A 24,394-nucleotide genomic window follows, 5' to 3' on the forward strand; every position below is an offset into this window, starting at 1 on the left:
AAATTATTTTAAATTTATATTGTTATTTACCATTTATTTACAATAGATGTATATTTACCTTATAACTTTATAAGCTACATTTGTATTTGATAGAAAAAATTAAGATATAAGGATCGTTTTATGTAACTTTTTGGCAGTTATTGAGTATATATATATATATATATATATATATATATATATATATATATATATATATATATATATATATATATATATATATTTTGTTTGAAAGAAGGTCATTTTTTTTAAATTTAATCCCACGTTTAAGGATTGTTGGCTTTTTTTTTTACTATTTAAAACGATTTTTATTTTTATGTAAATAAGTATTTTTTATAAAGGGTATATGTGGACAGGAAAAATTCTCAACAAAAAAACGTTGTTCCCTTTAAAGAGTAACTGTAGACACCCATTTGTGTCTCCACAAAACCAAACCCAGTGATGAGTACCTTTCGCGTCGAATCATAATCGAATGAAGTGAAAGTGTGGAAAGTTTAGTGTTGCGGATAGTTTTAATTTCTCTTCTCTTCTCTCTGTTTTTGAAAACTTTTTTTTAAGAAAATAGCCAATCCAGCTTGGTTGATCCATCATATGGATCCAATAGTAGTGTAGTTGGATGGGGCTTGACAAGACTTTCCAACGATATATTATAAGCCCAATTCCGATGAATATTGAGGAAGTTATGGCCAATTTACTAAAATGGGCCCGGTTTGAGCCTTATATGCGGCCCAATGATCTAGGGGAGGGCCTAATATAGATTTATCATTCTTAATGCAATTAGAAATGGTTTTGGTCTTCTAGATTCTTCTAGAAGGTTCTTTTCATTCCTAATTCAATTAGCATTGATAAATTGACTTTTGTTGACTTTTCAGAGTTTAATTAAAATCAAAGAGCATTTTTGAGGGAAATACGATTTTATCCTCCTGTATAGCAATTTTTATCTGATTTTAAGAAAACGCGTGATTTTCTGAATCAGCGCCAAACGCCAGTTGTAGTGCCTGGCGCTACGCTTGGTGCCTAACGCTAGTGTTGGCGCTTGGCGCCAACAGCCAGCGTTGGCGCTGGTTCGTTTTTTTGTGCGCTAGACTTTGTTTTGATATGTTGGACTTAATGATTTTGATGATGACACAACCTCACTTACTTACAAACTAATAAGTGCTTGATTGTTTAAGTGTGTACTCAGTTACAAAGACTAGGAGAATGAAGTGTCTTGTAAAAATACCATGAGGAACAAGAAGGCTAGAAGCAGAGCTATCCATATGGAAGAGTTCCCTCACAGGACTTGGCGCTTCAGAAATGAAAACTAGAGAAGAGATGGTTTCCTCAGGAAACAGAAGCTTCAGAGAAGAAGCCTCATCAGAGAAGAGAAGTTCCTCCCAAGGAACATAAGGCTCGGAGTAGAAGCTTCATCAGAGAACATGAAGACTAAAATATATTTTATATTCTAGGATTTATGTAAGTATAAGATATTAATTTGCACTCGAAAAATCTGTGTGGAATTGGTTTAAAAGATAAAATATGTGCATGCTAGTTTTTAGGAAAGTGGTTAAGTCTGTAACGATTATCTTTTTCTTAAACAAAAAGATTTTATTTCAGATTTTCTAAAAATATCTTCTGCAAATAAAATCTCCCACGTTTTCTAAAAACTTGCGGCCTACTCCTCCATGATTTTCTTTAAGTCATGGTCTTGCACATTGAGGAGTTCATGTTTCCTTAATTTTAGGAACATGATCTTCTTAGTGGATATGGGTAGTGGCGTAATGGTGTTGCTGCACAAAGGGGATTTTCCAAAGCGTTTGTTAATCTATAAATAGCTATTTATTTCTGTTGGAAAAACTTACCCTTTCTCACATAAGTTGTAAAGCTTCAAATCGAGTCAAGTGTCAATTCCACTCAAGTTCATTAGAGTGCTCTTAATGTTCTTATACTAGAGTTTGTTTACTTTTCGGGTTGTAATTTGGGGAATGGGGAAGTTCGAGTGAACGTTTGTGTATGAGAAAGAGAAGTGAGAAAGAGAAGAGAAAGAGAGGAGAAAGAGAAGAGAGAACATAGAAGTGAGAAGAGAGAAAGAGAAGAGAAGAGTAACAAGTTGAGTAACTTGTTCCTCAGGGTCTCAAGTTCGTAGAGGAACTTGAGTTTGAGTCGTTAGCTTGTAATAGGATCATTTTCCCTATTATAGTGAAGATTCTTTTTCTAAAATCTCAAGTGGTCGTGGTTTTTCTCCTTTTTAGGGCCAAGGACTTTTCCACGTAAAATCTCTCTTGCATTCTTTAGTTCCTTTAGTTAATCTTTCAGTTCCTTCAGCTAACTTAATTTTAATTCCGCAAAAATTTTGGCTAATCTCTCATACGACAATTCAACCCCCCCCCCCTTCTTGTAGTATTCTTTAAAACAACAATTGGTATTAGAGCCTAACTTCTAGGAAAATCAGGAAACCCTGAGGAAGAAAGGTCTTGGAGAAAATGAATACTCATGAAAAGCTCGAGGAAGGATACTCAACTCAGAGGCCTCCTCAACGGCAAGTTCTATACCTACTGGAAGAACCGCATAGAGATCTTTATCAAGGCAGAGAACTACCAAGTCTGGAGGGTCATCGAGGTTGGTGATTTCGAAGTCACCAAAACAAATGCTCAGAACGAGGTAATCCCTAAGCCTATATCAGAATATGAAAAAGAGGACTTTGATAAAATGGAAATAAATGCTATGGCTGTGAAATTGCTCCACTGTGGACTTGGACCTTACGAACACAATCGTGTTATGGGGTGCAAGAACGCTAAGGAAATCTGGGATTTGCTGCAGATTACTCATGAAGGAACTAATGAGGTTAAACGCTCAAAAATAGATCTACTTATGTCTAAGTATGAAAGATTTGAAATGCAGCCTAAGGAAACCATTCAAGAGATGCTAACCCGATTTACTAACATCATAAATGAGTTGGTTTCCCTTGGTAGACAGATTCCTACAGATGAGCAGGTTAGGAAGGTTCTTAGAAGTCTTTCATAAGATGAGAGATGGAGAGCTAAGGTGACAGCCCTTCAGGAAACGAAGGACTTTACAAAGTTTAATATTGAACAACTAGCAGGTTCTCTCATGACTCATGAGCTACACCTTGGAGTCAACAATGAACCCATGAGGAACAAGGGATTGGCTCTTAAGGCTGATGAGGAGGAAGACTCAGAAGTGGACGAGGATGAGGCTGCCCTAATTGTGCGAAGATTCAAAAAGATGTTCAAGAAAGGCCGAACCTCAAGGAACTTCGGGAAAAAGACCTCACATCCAAAGCCTGACTACAGCTGCCACAAATGTGGATCTCCAGATCACTTTATCAGAGACTGTCCCCTTTGGGAAAATGATAAAGGGAAAGGAAAGGCTAAGGAACAGGGAAGAGAAAAATGCAGCAAAGCAAACTATCAAAAGTCAGACATGAGGAAGGCCATGATAGCAGCCTGGGGAGACTCATAAAGTGAAGAAGAAGATGATGACCAACCAGAAGAGGAGACGGCCAATTTTTGTTTGATGGCCAAATCAGATGATGAAAAGGCTTACCTTGAGGAACTCCATAAAGAGGTATTTCTTGATCCTAAACAGCTTAAAACTCTCTCTAAGGATGTCTTAATAGATATATGTCTAGAAGAAGAAGAATTCTTTAGAGATACATGTGTAAAGTTGAACAAATGTGAAAAAGCTCTTAAGGTTTGCAAAGAACATGGTGCTTGGTTGGAAACAACCTATGCCAAGTCTCAAAGCAAATTGAGAGAGCTTGATTTCAAATACAAACACATAACTGAGATAGCTGATAGAATTAAGAATGAAAGTATTCTTCTGAATGTTGAATTAACTCAGTATAAGCTCATAAATTCTGATATCAGTTCTAGCAGTTCCTCAAGCGATCAGTTGCTTAAATTCAATGTTGACTTTGAAAATTTGAAAAATGAGCTTTCTACCTTAAAAACTCAAAAGGATCAACTTGAATCGGAACTGAATGCTAGAAAGGATTGAAGTATTGACCTAAAAGTCATACCTAAGTGGATAGCTGAAGCTCAATGAAAAAGAACTGAAGGCCTTGGTTATATGACCAAGAGGAAAGGTAAGCAAAAGAAATATGTTGAGCTTCCTAGCATGAAGGTATGCACTTTTTGTGATAAGACTGGACATCTCTATGGACAGTGTAGGATAAGAGAAGAATCTGATTAAAGAAATGTAAAACAAGTGTGGGTCAAGAAAACTGATATTGCATCCACATCTAAGGAACCCAACGAAACCTGGGTTCCTGATCCTAATGCTTAGTTTTCTTACAGGTCCTAGTGAGGGGGAACAACTCGTGGTATCTCGACAGCGGTTGTTCAAAGCATATGACAGGTGATAAATCAAAATTCCTCTCACTAGAAGACTACCCTGGAGGAACAGTAACCTTTGGGGATAATAAGAAGGGCGAGATCGTTGGAAAAGGCAAAATTGGTAGATCAAAATCTCATTCCATTGATAATGTGTTCCTGGTCAAGGGCTTAATGCACAATTTGCTTAGTATATCACAATTATGTGATAAAGGAAATTCTGTAAGTTTTACTTCTGACTCTTGCAACATCATCAACAACAAGTTAGGAAAGGTTGTTCTAGAAGGAACAAGAAGAGGGAACACTTATATAGTTGACCTCAACTTAATCCCAAGGAACAACCTTACATGTCTGAGTGTTGTTGAAGATGATCCCTTGCTATGGCATAAACGTTTTGGACATGCTAGCTTTTTATTACTGGACAAACTGAGGTCGAGGAACTTGGTTGTGGGACTTCCTATTATCAAGTTCCTACATAAAAAAGTTTGTAATGCATGTGTGGAAGGCAAGCATGTTCGTTCATCTTTTAAATTGAAGAAAATGGTAAGAACTACAAAGCCTTTGGAACTAATCCATATGGATTTGTGTGGTCCCATGAGAATTCAAAGCAGGAGTGGCAAGAAATATGTTTTGGTCATTGTTGATGATTATTCTAGATTCACTTGGGTTATTTTTCTTGCTAGTAAAGATGAAACTTTTAACGAGTTTGTTGCTTTTGCCAAGAAATACAGAAAATCAGTGGTCACTCCATAGTCCATCTCAGATCAGATCACGGAACTGAATTTGAGAACTCAAGATTCGATTAGTTTTGCAGGGAAAATGGCATGAATCATAACTTCTCAACTCCAAGGACTCCTCAACAGAATGGAGTTGTAGAAAGGAAGAATCGAACCCTTGAGGAAATGGCTAGAATAATGCTGATTGCATGTGGGTTGCCAAGGAACTTCTGGGCTGAAGCCGTGAATACAACATGTTACATCCTTAACTGGGTAACAATCAGAAGTATCATCAACAAGACTCCCTACGAACTATTCAGGGGAAGGAAGCCAAACATATCTCATCTTAGAGCCTTTGGTTGTAAGTGCTTTGTACATAATAATGGTAAGAAAAACCTAGAGAAATTTGATGAAAGAAGTGAAGAGGCTATATTTCTGGGATATGCCTCTAATAGCAAAGCTTCTAGAGTTTACAATAACAGCTCGATGTGTGTTGAGGAAAGCATTCATATAATCTTTGATGAAGTTAACCAATTTGTGAGTGTGCAGGAACTAGAAGATGATAATGATTTTGAAATTGGATTGATAAGAGACAGGGATGAAGAAGAGACTCAAAAGCAAACCAAAGAAAAGAATCCTGCTCCAGAAGAGGAACATCAAGAAAATGGAGAGGTTCCTCAACCAGATGAACAGGTGAATGAGGAACAAGCAGAAAGAACATAACCAGAAGCTCCTCAAATTGGAGTTCCAGCACGGGAATTTCAACCCAGGCCATTTAAGTAGCAAGGGTCCCATCCAACTGATATAATTATCAGTGATATAGGAAAAGGAACTCAAACAAGATCACAAATGAGGAACTACTGCGCATTCCATGCATTTTTGTCCATTCTAGAGCCAAGAAATCATCAAGAAGCCTTGGTAGATGCTGATTGGATAGTGGGCATGCAAGAGGAACTCAATGAGTTCGAAAGGAACAAAGTCTGGCACCTTGAGCCAAAGCCTAAGGGAAAGAATGTAATTGGGATCAAATGGGTGTTCAGGAACAAGCTTGATGAACATGGCACCATAGTAAGGAACAAGGGTAGATTGGTTGTGAAGGGCTACAACCAACAGGAAGGTATTGATTTCGATGAAACCTTTGCTCCTGTAGCTAGATTAGAAGCTATTAGAATCCTAGTGGCTTTTGCTTCTTTTATGGGTTTCAAACTCTATCAAATGGATGTGAAATGTGCTTTTCTTAATGGTTTCTTAAATGAGGAGGTGTTTGTTGAACAACCTCCAGGTTTCAAAAATCCTAAATTTCCAAATCATGTTTTTAAGCTTGATAAAGCTCTCTACGGGCTTAAACAAGCTCCAAGAGCCTAGTATGAAAGGCTTTCAAAGTTCCTACTGAAAAATGAATTCAAAAGATGAAAAGTAGACAAAACTCTTTTTCTTAAATCTTGAGGAACTGATTTGTTAGTTGTACAGATCTATGTAGATGATATTATATTTGGTGCTACTAACTATGGTTTGTGCAAGTATTTTGCTGAGCTAATGGGTGGTGAATTTGAGATGACCATGATGGGTGAATTAAATTTCTTCCTTGGACTTTAAATAAAGCAAACAGTTGTAGGAATAATGATTCACCAACAAAAGTATGTCAAGGAACTTCTGAAGAAGTATAACATGGAGAATGCCAAGACAAATCATACACCTATGGGAACAAGAACAAGACTTGATGAGGATCCATAAGGAACAAGTGTGGATCAAACCACTTACAGAGGAATGATTGGTTCATTGCTATATCTAACAGCCAGTAGGCCTGACATTTGTTTTAGTGTTGGATTGTGTGCTAGATTTCAGTCTAATCCTAAAGAATCACATCTAACGACTGTTAAGGGAATTCTAAGATACCTCAAAGGAACAGATGACCTATGTCTGTTCTATCCTAGAAGTGATGACTTTATACTTAGAGGATTCACAGATGCTGACTATGCAGGTGACCTAGTTAATAAGAAAAGCACCTCATGTATGGTTCAGTTCCTTAGCTCTTGTCTAGTTTCTTGGGGTTCCAAGAAACAAAATACTGTTACATTGTCTACTGCAGAGGCTGATTATGTAGCAGCAGCTGCTTGTTGCTCTCAAGTCCTCTGGATTAAACAACAATTGCGTGACTTTGGTATTAAATTTAATTGCATTACTATCTACTGTGATAACACTAGTGCAGTTTGCATATCTAAAGATTCAGTCCATCATTCAAGAGTTAAGCATATTCATATAAGGCATCATTTCCTTAAGGATAATGTTGAAAAGGGTTTGATTAAATTAGACTTCTGCCAAACTGACAATCAAATTGCAGATATATTAACAAAACCCTTGAATAGAGAAAGACGTGAGAAGATGAGAATGGAACTTGGGATGATTAAGTTATAATGAGAAAAATGCATCAAGTTCCCTCAGGTATGAAACTCAAATTGACGTGCTTAATCTATTGTATACTATGCACAAGTGTTATATGTTTAATTACATAGTTAAGGCAAGTTGTGAGCAGCAGTAATATTTACTAAGGGCATGTTAATTTGAAAGTCATAGATATTGAAAGTCTAAAATTGATTGCATGAGCCTTGTTGAATTGTTCCGTGTATCAATTTGTATTTGCAAGTGTGTTCCACTGATAAATTTCAAGAGATAAAATTTTCGTGTTTATCCAATTTTCAAAATTCCAAATTCTTTTTATCTAAACACAAAATTCGGATGAATGCATCTAATATTCATCATTATCTTTTTTTCAAAAAGTAGCCCAAATGCAATACTCTCATAAAACACGGTTTCCGTTTCCCTAAGCAATAAATAAAAGTGTCAAATCAACTAAATTCACTTCACCTCCCAAGCGACACCTCACTTATTCACTTCACCAAGTTACCTCCACCATAAAAGCAATGTCAGCCTCCTCAAAATTCACTCCACACAAAAATTACCTTCTCTCTCATCACTCCGATCAAAATTACTCTCCAATGTCTGTCTCACCAAAAACCCAAATTGAAGCCGAAACAAACACAAACCCTACCCAAGACATCACCATGGACATCATCCTGGAAACACAAAATCCTGAAGCCTCCAAGCATGAATCTCCCACTGATTCTAGCATATCTCGCAAAATGAAAGCTGAAGACATTCAAGAAGAAATCGAGAACATTCCGGAGATGGGTGTCAACTATCGAGACAAGCATGCTTCCATGAAGAGGCTAGAGAAGATCAGTGACCACTTTGTGACAGGTTTGGCACTTAATTTACCTTGGTGTAGATCTGTTAAGCTTTATGAATTGCTAGATTTGTTTGAGACTCAAAATTGGGTGAATTTGTTGGGTCAATGTTTCAATCGGAGTTTGTATGTTGATGCTATGAAGGATTTCTGTAAAAGCTTTAAGTACTCTAAAGGTGTAATTCGTTGTTGTGTGCTTAAGAAGGATATTGAGTTTGATGCTATGTATTTGGCTGAGTTGTTTGATGTGCCCAATACTGGTTACGATATTTATTTCAAAAATAATGTGATAAGGAACCCTCTTCCTGATGCTAATATTGATGAAATAGTGGAGTATCTAGGTGGTGACCCTGAGGAAACCTACACAAACCACAATGACCTAACCCTTCTTGATAAAATCCTGTTAAAATTTGTGTTCAATAACATAATCCCTCGTTCTCAAAAGAGAGACAGTTCCAACAAGCTTGATTCTATCCTAATCTATTGCCTAGCCAAAAAGATCCAAATCAACTTTCCCTCCATCATGATCCAACACCTTTCCCACTGTGTTCCTAAGGGATGGAAGGTGGGATATGGTAACTTACTCACCTATGTATTTGAAAGCTTTGGTATCTCCTTGACTAATGTTGAACCCCTGTCCCTCAAAAACACTTAGTACATACAACTTATATTCCTTGAAAACCATAAGTTGAGGATTGTAGATGGGTGTTTTGAAGCAGTGCAGGAGGAAAAGGAGACAAGACCTAGGGAAGTGAGTGCACCATCTGAGGGGGAAGATGAAAGGGTTGCTGCTATGGTTGAGGGAGTTGTTCAAGAAATTCAGGAGCAAGAGGAGGAAGAGGAAAAGCAGGTGGAAGAGGTCATTGAGACAGGGGGAAGGAAGAAAAGGAAGAGCTTGAGGCTGATGAAGAATAAGGAGCCCTCTGCACCCATTTGCATTGATATGACTGGGGTTCAAGAGGAATTGCAGAAATTCACAAGCTCTCCTATTTTGGGCAAGCATGCATCTGCAGGAACATGTTTTGCATCTTTCAGTTCCCCACCAAAGGTTCCCAGCGAGGATGTCAAGGAGATGAAGGATATGCTCCCGAAGGTGCTGAAGGAACAAGAGGATTCAAAGCAGAACATGGCAGAACTGAAGAAGAGCATGCTCATTCTGAGCACTGATGTCAAGAAGCTGGAGGATCTTGTTGTTGATGATGACTTGAGCATTGCATCTTAACCAGTCTTTCCTTGCAGCCTCTTTAAGTTGATGAAACATTCTGTTTATTTGCTTTTGGAAACAATTTTTTTGGGTCTGTAATATTTTGGGTACTTTTTATTTCTTTTGTTAAAACTTGCAAATTTGGTACATTGGCCGATGTTTTAAATCAATTTTGGATGATGAATGTTTATGTTTATTTTGCCTATATGCTTTGTGAATATTTTCTCTCTATGCATCCTTCTTGTCTTCACACTAAACCACTAGATGGTGCTGTGTTATGGTATACTATACATGTGTGTGTTAGTTTTTGATAATGCCAAAAGGGGGAAAAGGATGAAAACTGCCAAGGAAACTTAATCATTCTATGGTCTCTGTTCGAAATCTTCACAAGCTGCCTAATCTCTACAAGCAGGTATAATGTATATACAAGTTCTTTTCAAGTTTTTCAATTTTTCCTTAAGTTATTTATTTATGCATTGTTTTTATTTCCTTAACTTAGTTTCCATTCTGCATTATATTTTGTTTTTGAACTTTCTTTTCTTTAGGAATAAAATGGATTATCTCTGTTTCCTTGTAAGTAAGTTTGGTTTGTTTGTCATCATCAAAAAGGGGGAATATTGTTGGACTTAATGATTTTGATGATGACAAAACCTCACTTACTTACAAACTAATAAGTGCTTGATTATTTAAGTGTGTACTCAGTTACAAAGACTAGGAGAATGAAGTGTCTTGTAAAAATACCATGAGGAACAAGAAGGCCAGAAGTAGAGCTATCCATATGGAAGAGTTCCCTCACAGGAACTGGCGCTTCAGAAATGAAGACTAGAGAAGAGATGGTTCCCTCAGGGAAAACCAGCTTCAAAGAAGAAGCCTCATCAGAGAAGAGAAGTTCCTCCCAAGGAACAGAAGCCTCGGAGTAGAAACTTCATCAGAGAACATGAAGACTAAAATATATTTTATATTCTAGGATTTATGTAAGTATAAGATATTAATTTGCACTCGAAAAATCTGTGTGGAATTGGTCTAAAAGATAAAATATGTGCATGCTAGTTTTTAGGAAAGTGGTTAAGTCTGTAACGATTATCTTTTTCTTAAACAAAAAGATTTTATTTCTGATTTTCTAAAAATATCTTCTGCAAATAAAATCTCCCACGTTTTCTAAAAACTTACGGCCTATTCCTTCATGATTTTCTTTAAGTCATGGTCTTGCACATTGAGGAGTTCATGTTTCCTTAATTTTAGGAATATGATCTTCTTAGTGGGTATGGGTAGTGGCGTAATGGTGTTGCTGCAAAAAAGGGGATTTTCCAAAGCGTTTGTTGATCTATAAATAGCTATTGATTTCTGTTGGAAAAACTTACCCTTGCTTACATAAGTTTTAAAGCTTCAAATCGAGTCAAGTGTCAATTCCACACAAGTTCATTAGAGTTCTCTTAATGTTCTTATACTAGAGTTTGTTTACTTTTCGAGTTGTAATTAGGGGAATGGGGAAGTTTAGTGTATGATCACAGTGGGGTTCAAGCTAGGGGATTAACGCTTGAAATTATTCCCTACAGTAACATAGATAAAAGTATTCATGATTCATATGTGATTGTGAACCACCATACATTTACTTTTACTCATCAAGTGTTAAAAAAAAAAAAAAAAAACCTACTTCCTTATGATAATGTTATCGATATCATAGGAGTCTTTCAAAATCTAATCTAATATATATGAATAAAGTAGACATTTTTTTAGAGCATTCGGCTCGTCACATAATCAAAGGTTATTTTGACCAATTAAAAATTGGAAAATTTGAAATTTAACACCACAAAAAAAAGAAAAAAAAAAAAAAAAAAAAAAAAAAAAAAAAACACCCACCCACACACAAACAAATGGTTTTTAACACAATAGAAGAACAAGGGAAAAAAAACCCCTTTTATTTTAACACCACAAAATTGGCTTTTACCACCACTTATCTTGTTTCTAGACATAATCCACTAGTGGGGTCTATTATGCCACGTGTTGGCATATAATTAGTTAAAAAATGAAAAAAAAAAACCAACAGCTAACCCAGCCGCCACCACCCCACCGCCGGCCGCCACTGTCCACCACATCCCCACCGCCGGCCGCCTCTGCCCCAACCTCCGACACCACCTATCCCAGTCTCAATGACCGGAAATTCCTTCCCCTCCCTTTCCCCCACCCTAAACCCGACAACCTCCCTGAAACGACCACCAAAAAAGGTCAGCCGTTTTACGAATGCCCCATAAACTGCCACCAAAAATGCCACTGAAACTTTGGGTGGAAATCGACCATCCAATCCCTAAATCGACTGATTTTGACCATTAGTGGTCATTTTTGGTGGAAATTTTAGGGGGTTCGTCACTTCCGACCGATTTTGAGAGAGTTCGTGGGAGAGAAGGGTATTTTTCGGTGGCTGCGCTGGGAACGAGAGGGGTTAGGGTGGGGTTGTGGTGGTGGCGCTCTGCCGACAGTAGGGGAGTGGTTGGGATAATTTTAGGGTTTTTTTTTGTTTTTTTTTTTTTAAGTTTTAAATTGTTCTTTTTTAAAACTAATAATATAGCGACACGTAGTATAATAGACCTCCACTTAACGTATATCTTGACAAAAACTGGTAAGTGTGGTAATATCCAATTTTGTGAACTTTTTGTGGTGTTAAAATAAAAGTTTTTTTTATTTTTTTTTGCAGTGTTAAATAAAAGGTTATCTTGACAAAAATTAGATTTGTATTTTATTTTATAATTAAAAAATCCACTCTCCATCTAAGAAAAAGTGATGAATGATATTTAAGAATTTTTCCACATGGATAAAAACAACGAATAGTGATTTATTATGATTCAAATTATTCAAAAAAAAAATTATCTTTACAAAAAAAAAAAATTAAAAATCATCTTTAGATATTAGGATTTAAATTATATAAACAATTGTATAAATTATATTTTGATATTTGAATTAAAAAATTATATCACAAATAATATTATATTTAAATGATAAGCGACTACAATAAGTTTAATACTTACCATTATAAGATAAATTTTGATAGTGTTTAGGATAAAAAAAATTAAAAAATTTATTTAATTATAATTAATGTTTTTTTTTTTGTAATTTTCACTTTTACCACCAAGAAAAAACATGAAATTGGTTTTTACCACCAAACTTTTAAAAGTTTTATTTTACCACCAACTAAATATCTAAATATTATTTTTCACCAAATGCTGTCAAAATAACCACTAAATCTAATGGAACTAAAAAAAATTCATTGATTTTCGTGTCAAACACATGTTCGGGGTCAATTTGGCCTTTTATTGCAATTTGAGGTCATAATTGGCTAATAATTATCATAAACACTTCACTTTGATCGTCTACTAAAGTACCTCGATTTGCGTGACCTACACAAAACGAAATATTATCGATATTTGTAGTCAATTCTAATATCAAAGCGGACCTTAAGGACCAAAATAACCACCAAAACCACTAAAGAACATGTATTGAATAAATTTTTAAAAAACTGTTAAATTTAACTGTTCCTTTGATTGCTGGTGGTGAAAAACAATTTCTTGATTTTTGGTTGGTGGTAAAATAAAACTTTTAAAAGTTTGAGGTAAAAACCAGTTTCATTTTTTTCTTGGTGATAAAATTAATAAAAAAATAATAAATAAATAAAATAGAACCTATAATTAAATTAAAATTTATGATACCTACCATTATAAATTGAAGCATCATACGACACCAACTAAATTTCAAAATTCAAAACCAAATCAAAAGAATTTTGTGTCAGTAATCCTGTGTCTGTTAATTTATTAAATTTGTTTTTACATGTAGTTCTAATTTGATTAAAGAATTAAATTCAAGCAAAAGTGATTAGAAGATCAAAATACGAGTTTCACACCTGTTTGACGTATAAAACTTTCGCAAACAATATAGCTTAATAAGTCAGGATATGGATGGTCGTATTGGACGAGGATGTATTATATTTTTATAAATTGTTTACATTTATTAAAAATGTTTATAAACCTTTGTAGTTTTTTTGTTGATTAATTTTATGAAAAAAAAAACAAAAACTTTGTTATTTAGGTGGCTTAAACAATTTATTAACTTAATTTTGGGACTAGATTTAGACCAAAAGGGTCATTCTTTCGGAGACAGAGAGAGCATTAAATTAATATATGCTCATGAGCATCATTTGAATATATAATGCTACATATATACATTTTAACTCTAATATTGATTGATGTTTATTTGAATTTGATACATAGATGTTCATTTGCATTTGGATATGTGTACATTCACATATATAAATGTAGGTTCATTCAAAAGTTTAAAAATGTTCAAAAAGAAATCACATATTATTCATTCATCATTGACCTTTGATAATAACATTTTAAAATATAATATATTTCATATTAAGTTGTATTTTGATATATATATATATATATATATATATATATATATATATATATATTTTGAATTATTATTTATGGTCATTTACGTACAATTAAAAGATATCCATTTAGATTTTGATATATGTTCTTTTTTATATTAATAAATGTTCATTTAGAATTTAATATAATATATGTTCATTTAGATTTTATACATTTTCATTCTCATATTGAAATATTTTTATATCTTTATAGAGTGTTCATTTCTATATTCATAATTGTTATTTGTGTTTTTATGTTCAATTTTTAATCCTTAGATTTCACGTACTTTTGTTTGAAATGTGTTGTTGTTATTATTATTATTATTTTTTTGAAAAAATTTGATCGATCTCTTATTGTACAGAATAATCAAGTGAGGAAGTTGAAGGCGGCATATATATTGTGCTCAGATTATATTTTTCATGGACGAAAACACATAAATATATATGATTGGAAGTGCAACAAAGAGGATATTAAATTCATTTTATAGTGGAAATTATTTTTTAACAACGTTTTATTTTTTTTAAAAAATGGAATTCTAATATGTATGTATTTGCATACATCTTACTAAGAAACTTACACATTGCTTTTGAAATGAACATGTGATGATATAGAAATGATCATTTGTTGAAACACGAACAAACAAAACTGAACATTGGATGATGCAATACTTCTTATAATAAAAATGATTTGAAAGCAACAATTCTTATAAATAAATCTGCTCTCATTTTTATTTATAAAAAATTCTTGAAATTCAATTCAAAGAGTATATTAATTTGAACAAAAAAACTTCTTCTTATAAAAATGAACATGTAATGATACATAAATGAACATTTACCATTACAGAAATGAACATCTTATAAAAATTTGCAGGAAATTTATAAATGAAAAAGGGCGAGGTGGGATACGCGCGGAAGATGGGAGGGTGCAGGTAGTGTTCCCTGCCGTGGGGTGTAGGTAAAAATTTGTAATCTTGATGACTATTATATAATCGAGATCAGGCTCTCGCGCTGTTCTGAAGGCAAAAAATATAACCTGCTTAGTTGGGTTGGGCTTGACCAAGTTTCATATCAAATATGCTAAAATTTTGATCCCTCTCCCCATCTTTTTCCTGGCGTGTACAATATCAAAACCATCCCCGTGCACCTCCCACTTCCATCCCCACTTTATCACCACCTAAGACCCGCCTAATCTCCAAATCCCAATACACAATTCAACATAATAAATATAGATTACAAGAAAAAAATAATTTTTAATATTACACTTTTTTTTTGATGAAGTATTACACACTCTTTTAGTTATAATACTAGTGTATTACAATTATTATATCTACTATTTTACTTTACATATTTTTCTTAAATAAAATAGTAAATAAATATATAGTTTTGTTTTTAAAAATATATAGATGTGGGTGTGAGGTGGGGGTGAGGCGGGTACAAAGTGGGGCGGGTAGGGCGGGGCCTGGATGGGGCGGGTACAACCTCCGCCCCGTCACCCATGGCGGGCATGATTTTTATCCCCATTTCTGCCCCACCACCCGCCAAACCAAGACCCATCCCCACCCAACTGGGGCGGGGATGGGGCAGGTCTCCTACTTAACCCGCCCCACTGATATCCCTAAGAGTGAACATAGCGGTTGGGCTTAGCTCGCAAGCCAAGCTTATCATGATCACTAATAATCCCATAATAACCTCATTTTTTTGGCGGGATGTTTAACGATATCAATGTTATACTAATCATTCAATGTGATAGAATAATGTCATACAATCCATGTCGAAAATAGTAAAGTGAAACAAAGCATAAATAAAATGAATTTTCTCTTTTAAATTGAAATAAAGCTCAAAAATAGTAAACTGAACGAAGAAAAAATTGATAATATTATATGCAACTCATTTTGCATGCACCCGGTGTACAGTATTTTTACTGTACATCGGACTGTTTGCACGTGCCACTCATTTACTAGGTTTTTTTTTGTTTAAAAAAAAAAGAAAAATCGCGAAATTTAATACCTCAAAATAAAAAAAAAAAACGCAGAACAACAATGGAGGAGAGAGAAAATGAGAAAACGCAGCTCTTGATCATCAACTGAGGAGAGAGAAAGTGAGAAAACGCAAAAATTGTAGAAATCGATCATCAATTGAGAAGAAAAAAGGTGAAAAAACGCACAAGTTAAAAATTTCAATCATCAATTAAGGCAGAGAAAGTGAGAAAACTTACAAATTGCGGAATTGATCATCAGTTGAGAAGAGAGAAAGTGAGAAAACGCACAAATTGGAGAATTCGATCATCAATGGAACATTCGACTTTCGATACCACAAATTGTAGCAATCTCATCCACGAATTGCTACAAAAACAGAGGCAAATTGAAACTGAATTTGAAATCGATTTAAATCGATCGATTATAAAAGAAGAAGAAGAAGAAGAAGAAGAAGAAGAAGAAGAAGAAGAAGAAGAAGAAGAAGAAGAAGAAGAAGAAGAAGAAGAAGAAGAAGAAGAAGAAGAAGAAGAAGAAACTAAGAGTTTTGGAGATGAATTCGTACCAATATTCAACAATCCAAACAATGGAGACGATGCAGAAGAAGTAATTAACAATGCAGAAGAAGCAATTGAGATTGCAGAAGAAGCAATTGAGAATGCAGAAAATCAAGTGGTTCCTGGCAAATCAATTGATTAAAATTCAGAACAAACAACCAAATCAAATGCAACTGAAGGTAATTTCTATAAACATTTCAGATTGTATGCAAAAAATAACCCTTTGTATGCCTTAAAGTGACCCTTTTCATACATAAAAGTGACCCTCTTTATGCACAAATGTTACCCTAAGATTGTATACAGAAAATTAACCCTTTGTATGCCTTAAAGTTACCCTTTTCATGCATAAAAGTGAACCTATTTATGCACAAATGTTACACTATGATTGTATGCAGAAAATTCAGATTGTATGAAAAAAGTAACCCTTTGTATGCCTTAATGTTACCCTTTTCATGCATAAAAGTGACCCTATTTTCGAACAAATGTTACCATTTTGTTTCCTCTAAATTGAATGATATGCTTCCTCTGATTATAATCTGATATATCTGTATTAAATCACATATACAAATCCAATTCATGCTTTTGTTTTAGATCTTAGAGTTTCATTTTTTGGTGTGGTTAGAGAAACTTTTGAAGAAATTGTATGAAAAACATGCTGCTATACTGGGGTTTTCAATACGAAAACATACAACTAGATACGACACACACAAAAATAGTAACTGAGAAAAATTATGTGTGTTCTGCTGAAGGAAAGAGAAATTCAGGTTACAAAAAAACAAAGTTAGTTGAAATGGTTAATGAAGAGGATGTGAATGTAAAAACAAGAAAGCCAAGGCAAGTAGCCATTACAAGATCAAATTGCAAGGCATGCATAAGAGCAAAAGTGAATAAAGAAGGAAATTTTGAGGTAGTGGCTCATGTTATTCAGCATAACCATGAGCTAACAAGGTCACAGTGGCATTATTTGCATCGTTATGAAAGAAAAATGACAGAAGAAAAAGCTGAAGCAATAAAAACAATGAAATCTTCAGGTCTAACTACAATGGGCACTTACAATTACATGGATACAGAGGCTGGAGGAGAACAACATATAGGTCATAGTGTTGTAGATCACATAAATTTTTGCTCAAGGTTAAGAATGGAACAAATTGAGGCTAGAGATGCTTAAACTTTAGTGAACATTTTAAATAAGGAACAATCAAAGGATCCAAACTTCTTTTTTAGAGTGAAGTTTGACAAGGAAGGAAGAATTTCCAATATCTTTTGGAGAGATTCAATGATGCTAAAAGACTATAGAATATGTGGAGATGTGCTTGTCTTTGATACAACATACAGAACCAACATATATATAATCTTATATGTGCTCCATTTGTTGGAATAAATAATCACTGGTGTTGAGGGTAAAAATACCCCGTACACATGGACCAGTCCCGTAGCGACACGTGGCCCAGTTAGAGGGCGACACGTATCATTATGGGAAGATGCCACGCGTCCAGCTTAAAAGCGCTCAAAGGGCTCAGGCCAATCCTATAGCAACACATGGCCCAATGAGAGGGTGACACGTGTTGTTACAAGAAGATGCCACTTGTTTAGGGCATACATGACCCCTCAGATCAGCACGCAAAAGAGTCCTAATTACATCAGGGCCCAAATCCCGAGATATATCATTGAAAGCCGCAAAGTGGCGCCCCCAAATCGACACGTGGCGTTCTCCGATTGCGCAGCCAATCACGTCACGTAATTTTAGGATACAAACCCTAAAAAGGGGCACAAGCTCCCCCCTATAAATACCCCAATCATTTATCATGGGAGGGGGGATTAAGACATTACAAGAAAAAGAGAATTAATAGCTCCAACTTCTCTCTACTTTCTCTTTCTAGCCTTTTTCGTTTCCGATTACTGACTTGATCGTCGGAGGCGAATATTCCGACAAACAGAATATTCGTTGTTTTGCAGGTGTATCCGTCTCTTTGCTAGAAGAGTGTGACCAGTATATGAGGAAATAAAAAAAACACTCGAAACATTTGGCGCCGTCTGTGTGGATACTCATACGTTATGGCAATAGATGGTCAGACACCTAATCCGAGCGAGGACGTACATGTAGAGGATATAATCCCTATAATCCGTACCAGCGATCCGCTGATTGCCACATTCAAGAAGCTGATGACCCTCCCGTTACCGCAACCTCTCTGAAGACCGCACTCAACAAGCTCCGGTAGGAGTTTGAGAGAAATGGAGCCTCTACCTCTAGGCAGCCGCCTAGGAGAGAGGGGGAGAGGGCTCCAAAGAAAGCACAAAGCAAAGCGGCCAATGCAACGAACGCTAGGAACACCCCATTTCGTAGGCCGACTAGAAGGTCCCCAAGGGTTCCGCGGACAAATTTCTCTAATCTGTTGGCAAAACCATTGTCGTATGGGGGGAGGAGTAGGCAGCCTTGAAGAGAAGAGCCAGAACCGTCTTGACGATGGAAGGACGCAAGGGATTACCTTCGGCATAAGCAGCGGGAACGTGCCGCTTACTCGGACACGGCCTCAACCCCAACTATGCCGGATGATTTTTCCAATGATACTCTCTCCCAGCATACCAACACGGCCATCTCCAGCAGAAGTTAAGTTGTCCGCACCCCAACTCCTATTCCAGTTGTCCACACCCAACTCCTATTCCAGTCCAATCACTTCAATATTACCCTCCCCAGGGGTTCAATGGCTTGATACAGCCGAATCCCCAAGTCTTCGGACAATATGGGCCATATGGACAGGCGTACGGTCAGGCTCCCTACCTGGCTGGACCGTCCGTGCTGCCACAGCCAATTGATTGGCAGATGCGCCTGCTGACTTTGGGAGATAAGCCGCCTCTGTTTTCGCAAGATATTTTAACTGCCCCTCAGCCGCCGAAGGTGAAGAGTGTACTCGTGGGAGCTTATGATGGTACAGGCAACCCTGAAGAACACATCACCTCGTACAGAAACCTGATGTATTTGTAAAGTGTAGATGATGCTACCTGGTTCAAATGCTTTCCGGCCACTTTGAAGGGTGTGGCATAGGATTGGTTCAATAGCCTCCCGGCTGGATGTATCAATTGCTTTACTACTCTTAGTTTGCTGTTAGTGGGAAATTTTTCATACAACATACCGCCTCGAAAGACTAGCCTTAACTTGGCAACAATTGTTCAAGGGAAGAATAAGGGCCTGCGGTCGTACGTCCAGCGATTTAACCAAGAAAAAGCCCAAATTCATAATTTTCCGGATGAAATGGCTTACTCTGAATTTCTCCTGGGATTAAGGCATAATGGTTTTAAATTTGACCTGGTAAGGAAAAAGGACATACGTAGGTGTTTTGCGAGAAGCCGAAGCTTATATTGAAGTGGCGGACTTTTGTTCGCTCACAAAATCAGAAGCGCCGGCCAAGGGGGCTGAGAAGAAAAAATCTTCTCAGCAAGACTCGGCCGACCAAAAGAAAGAAGGAAAAAAGAGAAAAGAAGTCTGGGTGGCCGATGGCCAGTCGCAGAAGTTCAAGAAGGTCAAGACGTACGAGCCCCAGTATGAGTTCAACAAGGATTGTTATTCCATCTTGATGGAAATCAAGGATAAGTTTGAGTTTGAAAAGCCACAGCCGTTGAGAGGCCCGGCTCAGTATAGGAACAAAAACAAGTATTTTCATTATCTCAAGGACGTGGGGCATGACACAAACGATTGCATCAATTTGAAGAGATTGTTGGACAAGATAGCCGAGAAGGGCATGCTGAATTCTTATGTGATGAAGTCCAAATTTACTTACACACGGACAAACAACACGTCCGAGAAGAGGCAAAAAAATGATAAGAGCAAAGACAAGGAAGATGATGGGAATATCACTAACTTAGGCTTTGTGGCCGTAATATCAGGAGGTTTTGCCTCAGGCGACCCAACCATGAAAGGAATCAAGCAGGACGCCTGGAACTTGGGAAAGGTGATGCAAGCGGATGTAGTAAAGGCCGAACCCTTTCCCAAAGTAATCATCAGCGAGGCTGACCGGGGGGAGGTCAAAGCCGTGCACAATGATCCCATGGTATTCATCAAGAAGATAGCCAATTTGAAGGTTGGACGAATATTGATTGATACGGGTAGCTCGGCTGACATCATCAGCTTGGCCGCCTTGAAGAATCTAAGCTTCCCGGAGGATGCTCTTCAGGACATCACTCACCCATTGGTAGGATTTGGGGGAATATTATCCACCTAGTTGGGCGGATAGACCTGCCCGTCCGCTTAGGGCAAAAAGGGGAAGGAAGAGATGTGGTTGTCCGCTTCCTGGTTGTAAAAGAGCTGAATGGATATAATGTCATACTCGGCCGTCCTACCCTAAATGCAGCCAAAGCAGTCATTGTACCTCATCTAATGCTGCTGAAGTTCGAGAGGACGGACGAAAAAATTGGGACAATCCAAGGAAGTCAGAAAATGGTTAAGGAATGTAATTAGTTGGCCGTTAAGCCTACAGCACGCGAACCAAAAGTGTCCGAGCAGAAAGAAGAAGGAACCTCACTCCCAGCATACTAAGTCGGCCAGAATCGTAAGGCAGCCAAGATAGAGCAAGCATAGCAGCTAAATATTGTCGGTCGGCCAGAAGAGCTAAGGCCCCGGCCGGCTGGCAGTCACCAAGACATAGTGCTTGACCGCGATCAACCAGATCGGACGATTAGCGTGGGCTCTATAGCTTTGGGTATGCTTGGGGATGAGTTAGGTCAACTGCTGAGAGAATTCAAGGATGTATTTGCATTTGACGTTGGTGAGATGCCAGGAATAAGCCCTGACTGGCCGTGCATAAGATTACAGTTAACCCAGCTGTTAAACCTGTCTGCCAGAAGAAATAAATCATGGAGAAGATAAGAATCAGGCGGCCGCAGCTGAGGTGAAAAAGCTTCTGGACACCGGTTTCATTCGGCAATGTTATTACCCAGACTGGGTAGCTAATGTAGTTCTCGTGAAGAAGCCGAATGGAACTTGGAGAATGTGTGTGGATTACACTGATCTGAACAAGGCATGCCCTAAGGATAGCTTTCCCTTGCCCAAAATCGACCGCCTGGTTGATTCAACGGTCGGGCATTCCCTGATGAGTTTTATGGACGCATACTCCGGATTCCATCAAATTCCCTTATGGGAAGAAGATCAAGAGAAAACAACGTTCGTAACTGAGCAGGGGTTGTACTGTTACAAAGTTATGTCATTCGGCCTCAAGAATGCCCCAGCTACCTTTCAACGACTTGTTAATACAGTCTTCACAGATCAGCTCGGCCGGAATATGGAGGCGTACATTGATGACATGATTGTCAAGTCAAAAGAGCCGGCCGACCACCTGAAGGATCTGCGAGAAACTTTTACTGAACTCAAGCGGCATAAGATGATGTTAAATCCAAAGAAATGTGTCTTTGGTGTTGAGTCCGGTAAATTTCTCGGATTTTTTATTGATCAACGTGGAATTTAGGGAAACCCTGAAAAGATTCAAGCTGTCCTGGACATGAAGTCACCTAGGACGATTAAGGAAGTACAAAGACTGACCAGGTATTTAGTAGAACTTGGTACATTTCTGTCAAGATCTGGGGATAAGTGTCGTTATTTCTTTCAAACCATCAAGAAGAAAACCATGTTTGAGTGGAGAGAAGAGGCCGAGGAAGCTTTGTACAGTTAAAAAGCCACCTTCATACATTGCCTCGGCTCGTCAGTCTACTCAAGAATGAGAAGCTATTCATCTATCTCGCCATCTCTGACCACTCTCTAAGTGTCGTCCTACTTGCTGAACGGGACAACCACAAGATCCCATTCTATTTTATCAGCCATGTACTTCACAACGCCGAGCTGAGGTACCCCCCTATGAAAAATTTGGCTTGGCATTGTACATGACATCAAAAAAGCTACGGCCGTACTTCTTGGCACATACAATTGTGGTCTACACAGACCAACCTCTGAAAGAAGTCATTTACAACTTTAGAGGCAAGTGGCCGTATGCTCAAGTGGGCCTTGGAAATGAGAGGCTTTGACATTACGTTTGAGCCAAGAAAAGCAATTAAGGGACAAGCTTTGCTAATTTTTTAGCTGAGAGGACTCGGCCTGATCTTCAGCCGGCCAGAGACCGAATCTGGAAGGTGTTCGTGGACGGTAGTGCAACAACTACCGGGTATGGTGCAGGTGTCATATGTCAGTCTCCCAAGGGAGATAAGTTTGAGTATGCTCTGAGATTTCAGTTTCAAGCCTCTAATAATGAGGCCAAGTATGAAGCCCTCCTGGCCGGCCTTAGAATGTGTAAGGCGGCAGGAACAACAAAAGTGGATGTCAGCTTGGACTCCCTACTTGTAGTCGGCCAGGTGAACGGAGACTTTGAGGCAAGAGAGCCGGCTATGATGAAATACCTGAAGATTGTCAAGGAGGAGGCTAAGGGCCTAGATCATTTCACTCTGCAACAAGTTCCTCGTTCGTCTAATCATCAGGCGGACGCCCTCTCTAAATTAGCATCCTCAGCATCATGTGATACCCCGAGATCAGTATTTTGGGAGGTAAAGGAAAGAAGGAGTATTGATACCGAGCCGGTACATATCATTGATAGAAGCTCCACTTGGATGGATGGGATCATTTCTTATCTAAAGGATGGATTACTTCCAGCCGATCCTAAAGAGAGCTGGCTGATGAAGAAGAGAGCGGCCTGGTTCGAAATGAAGTAGGGGGAGTTGTTTAAAAAGGCATTTTTGAAGCCGTACCTGAAGTGTATTACTCTTGAGAAAGGGCATGATGTCCTAAATGACCTTCACCAGGGGCAGTGCAGCTCTCATATTGGAGGACGAGCCTTGGCTGAAAAGGCTACCCATCTGGGCTATTACTAGCCGAGTTTAAAGTCAGACGCCATGAAAATGGTGAAAAAATGTGACGAGTGCCAGAGATTTGCAACCTTGATCCATCGCCCTGCTAACAATCTGTCGGCCATAAGTAGTCCGCTCCCTTGCCAAATGGGGGATGGATATCTTAGGGTCGTACACGCCAGCATCTGGTTAAAGGCGTTATGTGTTTGTAGCAGTAGACTACTTCACAAAGTGGGTGGAAGCCGAGGCTGTATGGGGAATCAAGTAGACAAATGTTTCAGCCTTCATATGGAAGAGTATCATTACACGTTTTGGCGTCCCTCAGTCTATGGTGTTCGACAATGGGCCCCAATTCAAAACGCCTCAACTTAAGGAGTGGTTGGAAGACCAGGGCATAACTCATTGCTTTGCTTCAGTTGGCCGACCACAAGCCAACGGCCAGGTAGAGGCATACAACAAGTTGATCTCCAATGGTATCAAGCGCAAGCTTGAAAAGGCAGGCGGCCTATGGGCTGATGAGTTGGTCAATGTATTGTGGTCTATACGAACAACGGCCAAGAGCTCCACAGGGGAAACCCTATTCTTTTTTGTTTACGGCGTGGAGGTTGTTCTCCCCATTGAGATGTATGAGCCCACTCTTAGGGTGATGCTATATGATGAAGGGGCCAATTGGGAAGCCATGAAGACTTTCCTAGACTTCCTTCCAGAAGCTAGGGGAAATGCGGCGCTTAGGAATGAAATTTATCGCCTAAGGATGACAAGGGCATACAATCGCCAAGTGTCTAAGCGTCCGCTAAAAATGGGAGATCTGGTCCTAAGGAAATGGAGGCTGTAGGTCGAGCAAATGAAGATGGAAAGCTGACCCCAAACTGGGAAGGGCCGTATCGAATCAGTGAAGAAGTCCGAGATGGTACTTACCGTCTCGAAGCCATGAATGGCCGTCAGATTCCGCGTACATGGAACAATGACAACTTGAAGAAATATTATGTTTAAGTTTTTACTACTTAGCCAAAAGTTGTATATACAGCTAGGTCTATTGACCGAGCAATGTAAGCCGCACGGCCACAACAATGTAATTTTGACAAATTAATGAAAAGTCAAACATTGTTATATTATTTTCCATT

General features: G+C 37.9%; 1 protein-coding gene across 1 annotated transcript; it reads left to right on the top strand.

Annotated features, from left to right (window-relative positions):
- The first annotated feature begins 23,598 nt into the window (after positions 1-23,598).
- Positions 23,599-24,105, top strand: LOC110689472. Its single transcript, XM_021866262.1, has one exon. It carries the CDS (start codon positions 23,599-23,601, stop codon positions 24,103-24,105), a length of 507 nt encoding a protein of 168 aa, XP_021721954.1.
- The last annotated feature ends 289 nt before the right edge of the window (positions 24,106-24,394 follow it).

This window comes from Chenopodium quinoa, unplaced genomic scaffold (assembly GCF_001683475.1).
Source record: "Chenopodium quinoa cultivar QQ74 unplaced genomic scaffold, ASM168347v1, whole genome shotgun sequence".
Taxonomy (NCBI): domain Eukaryota; kingdom Viridiplantae; phylum Streptophyta; class Magnoliopsida; order Caryophyllales; family Amaranthaceae; genus Chenopodium; species Chenopodium quinoa.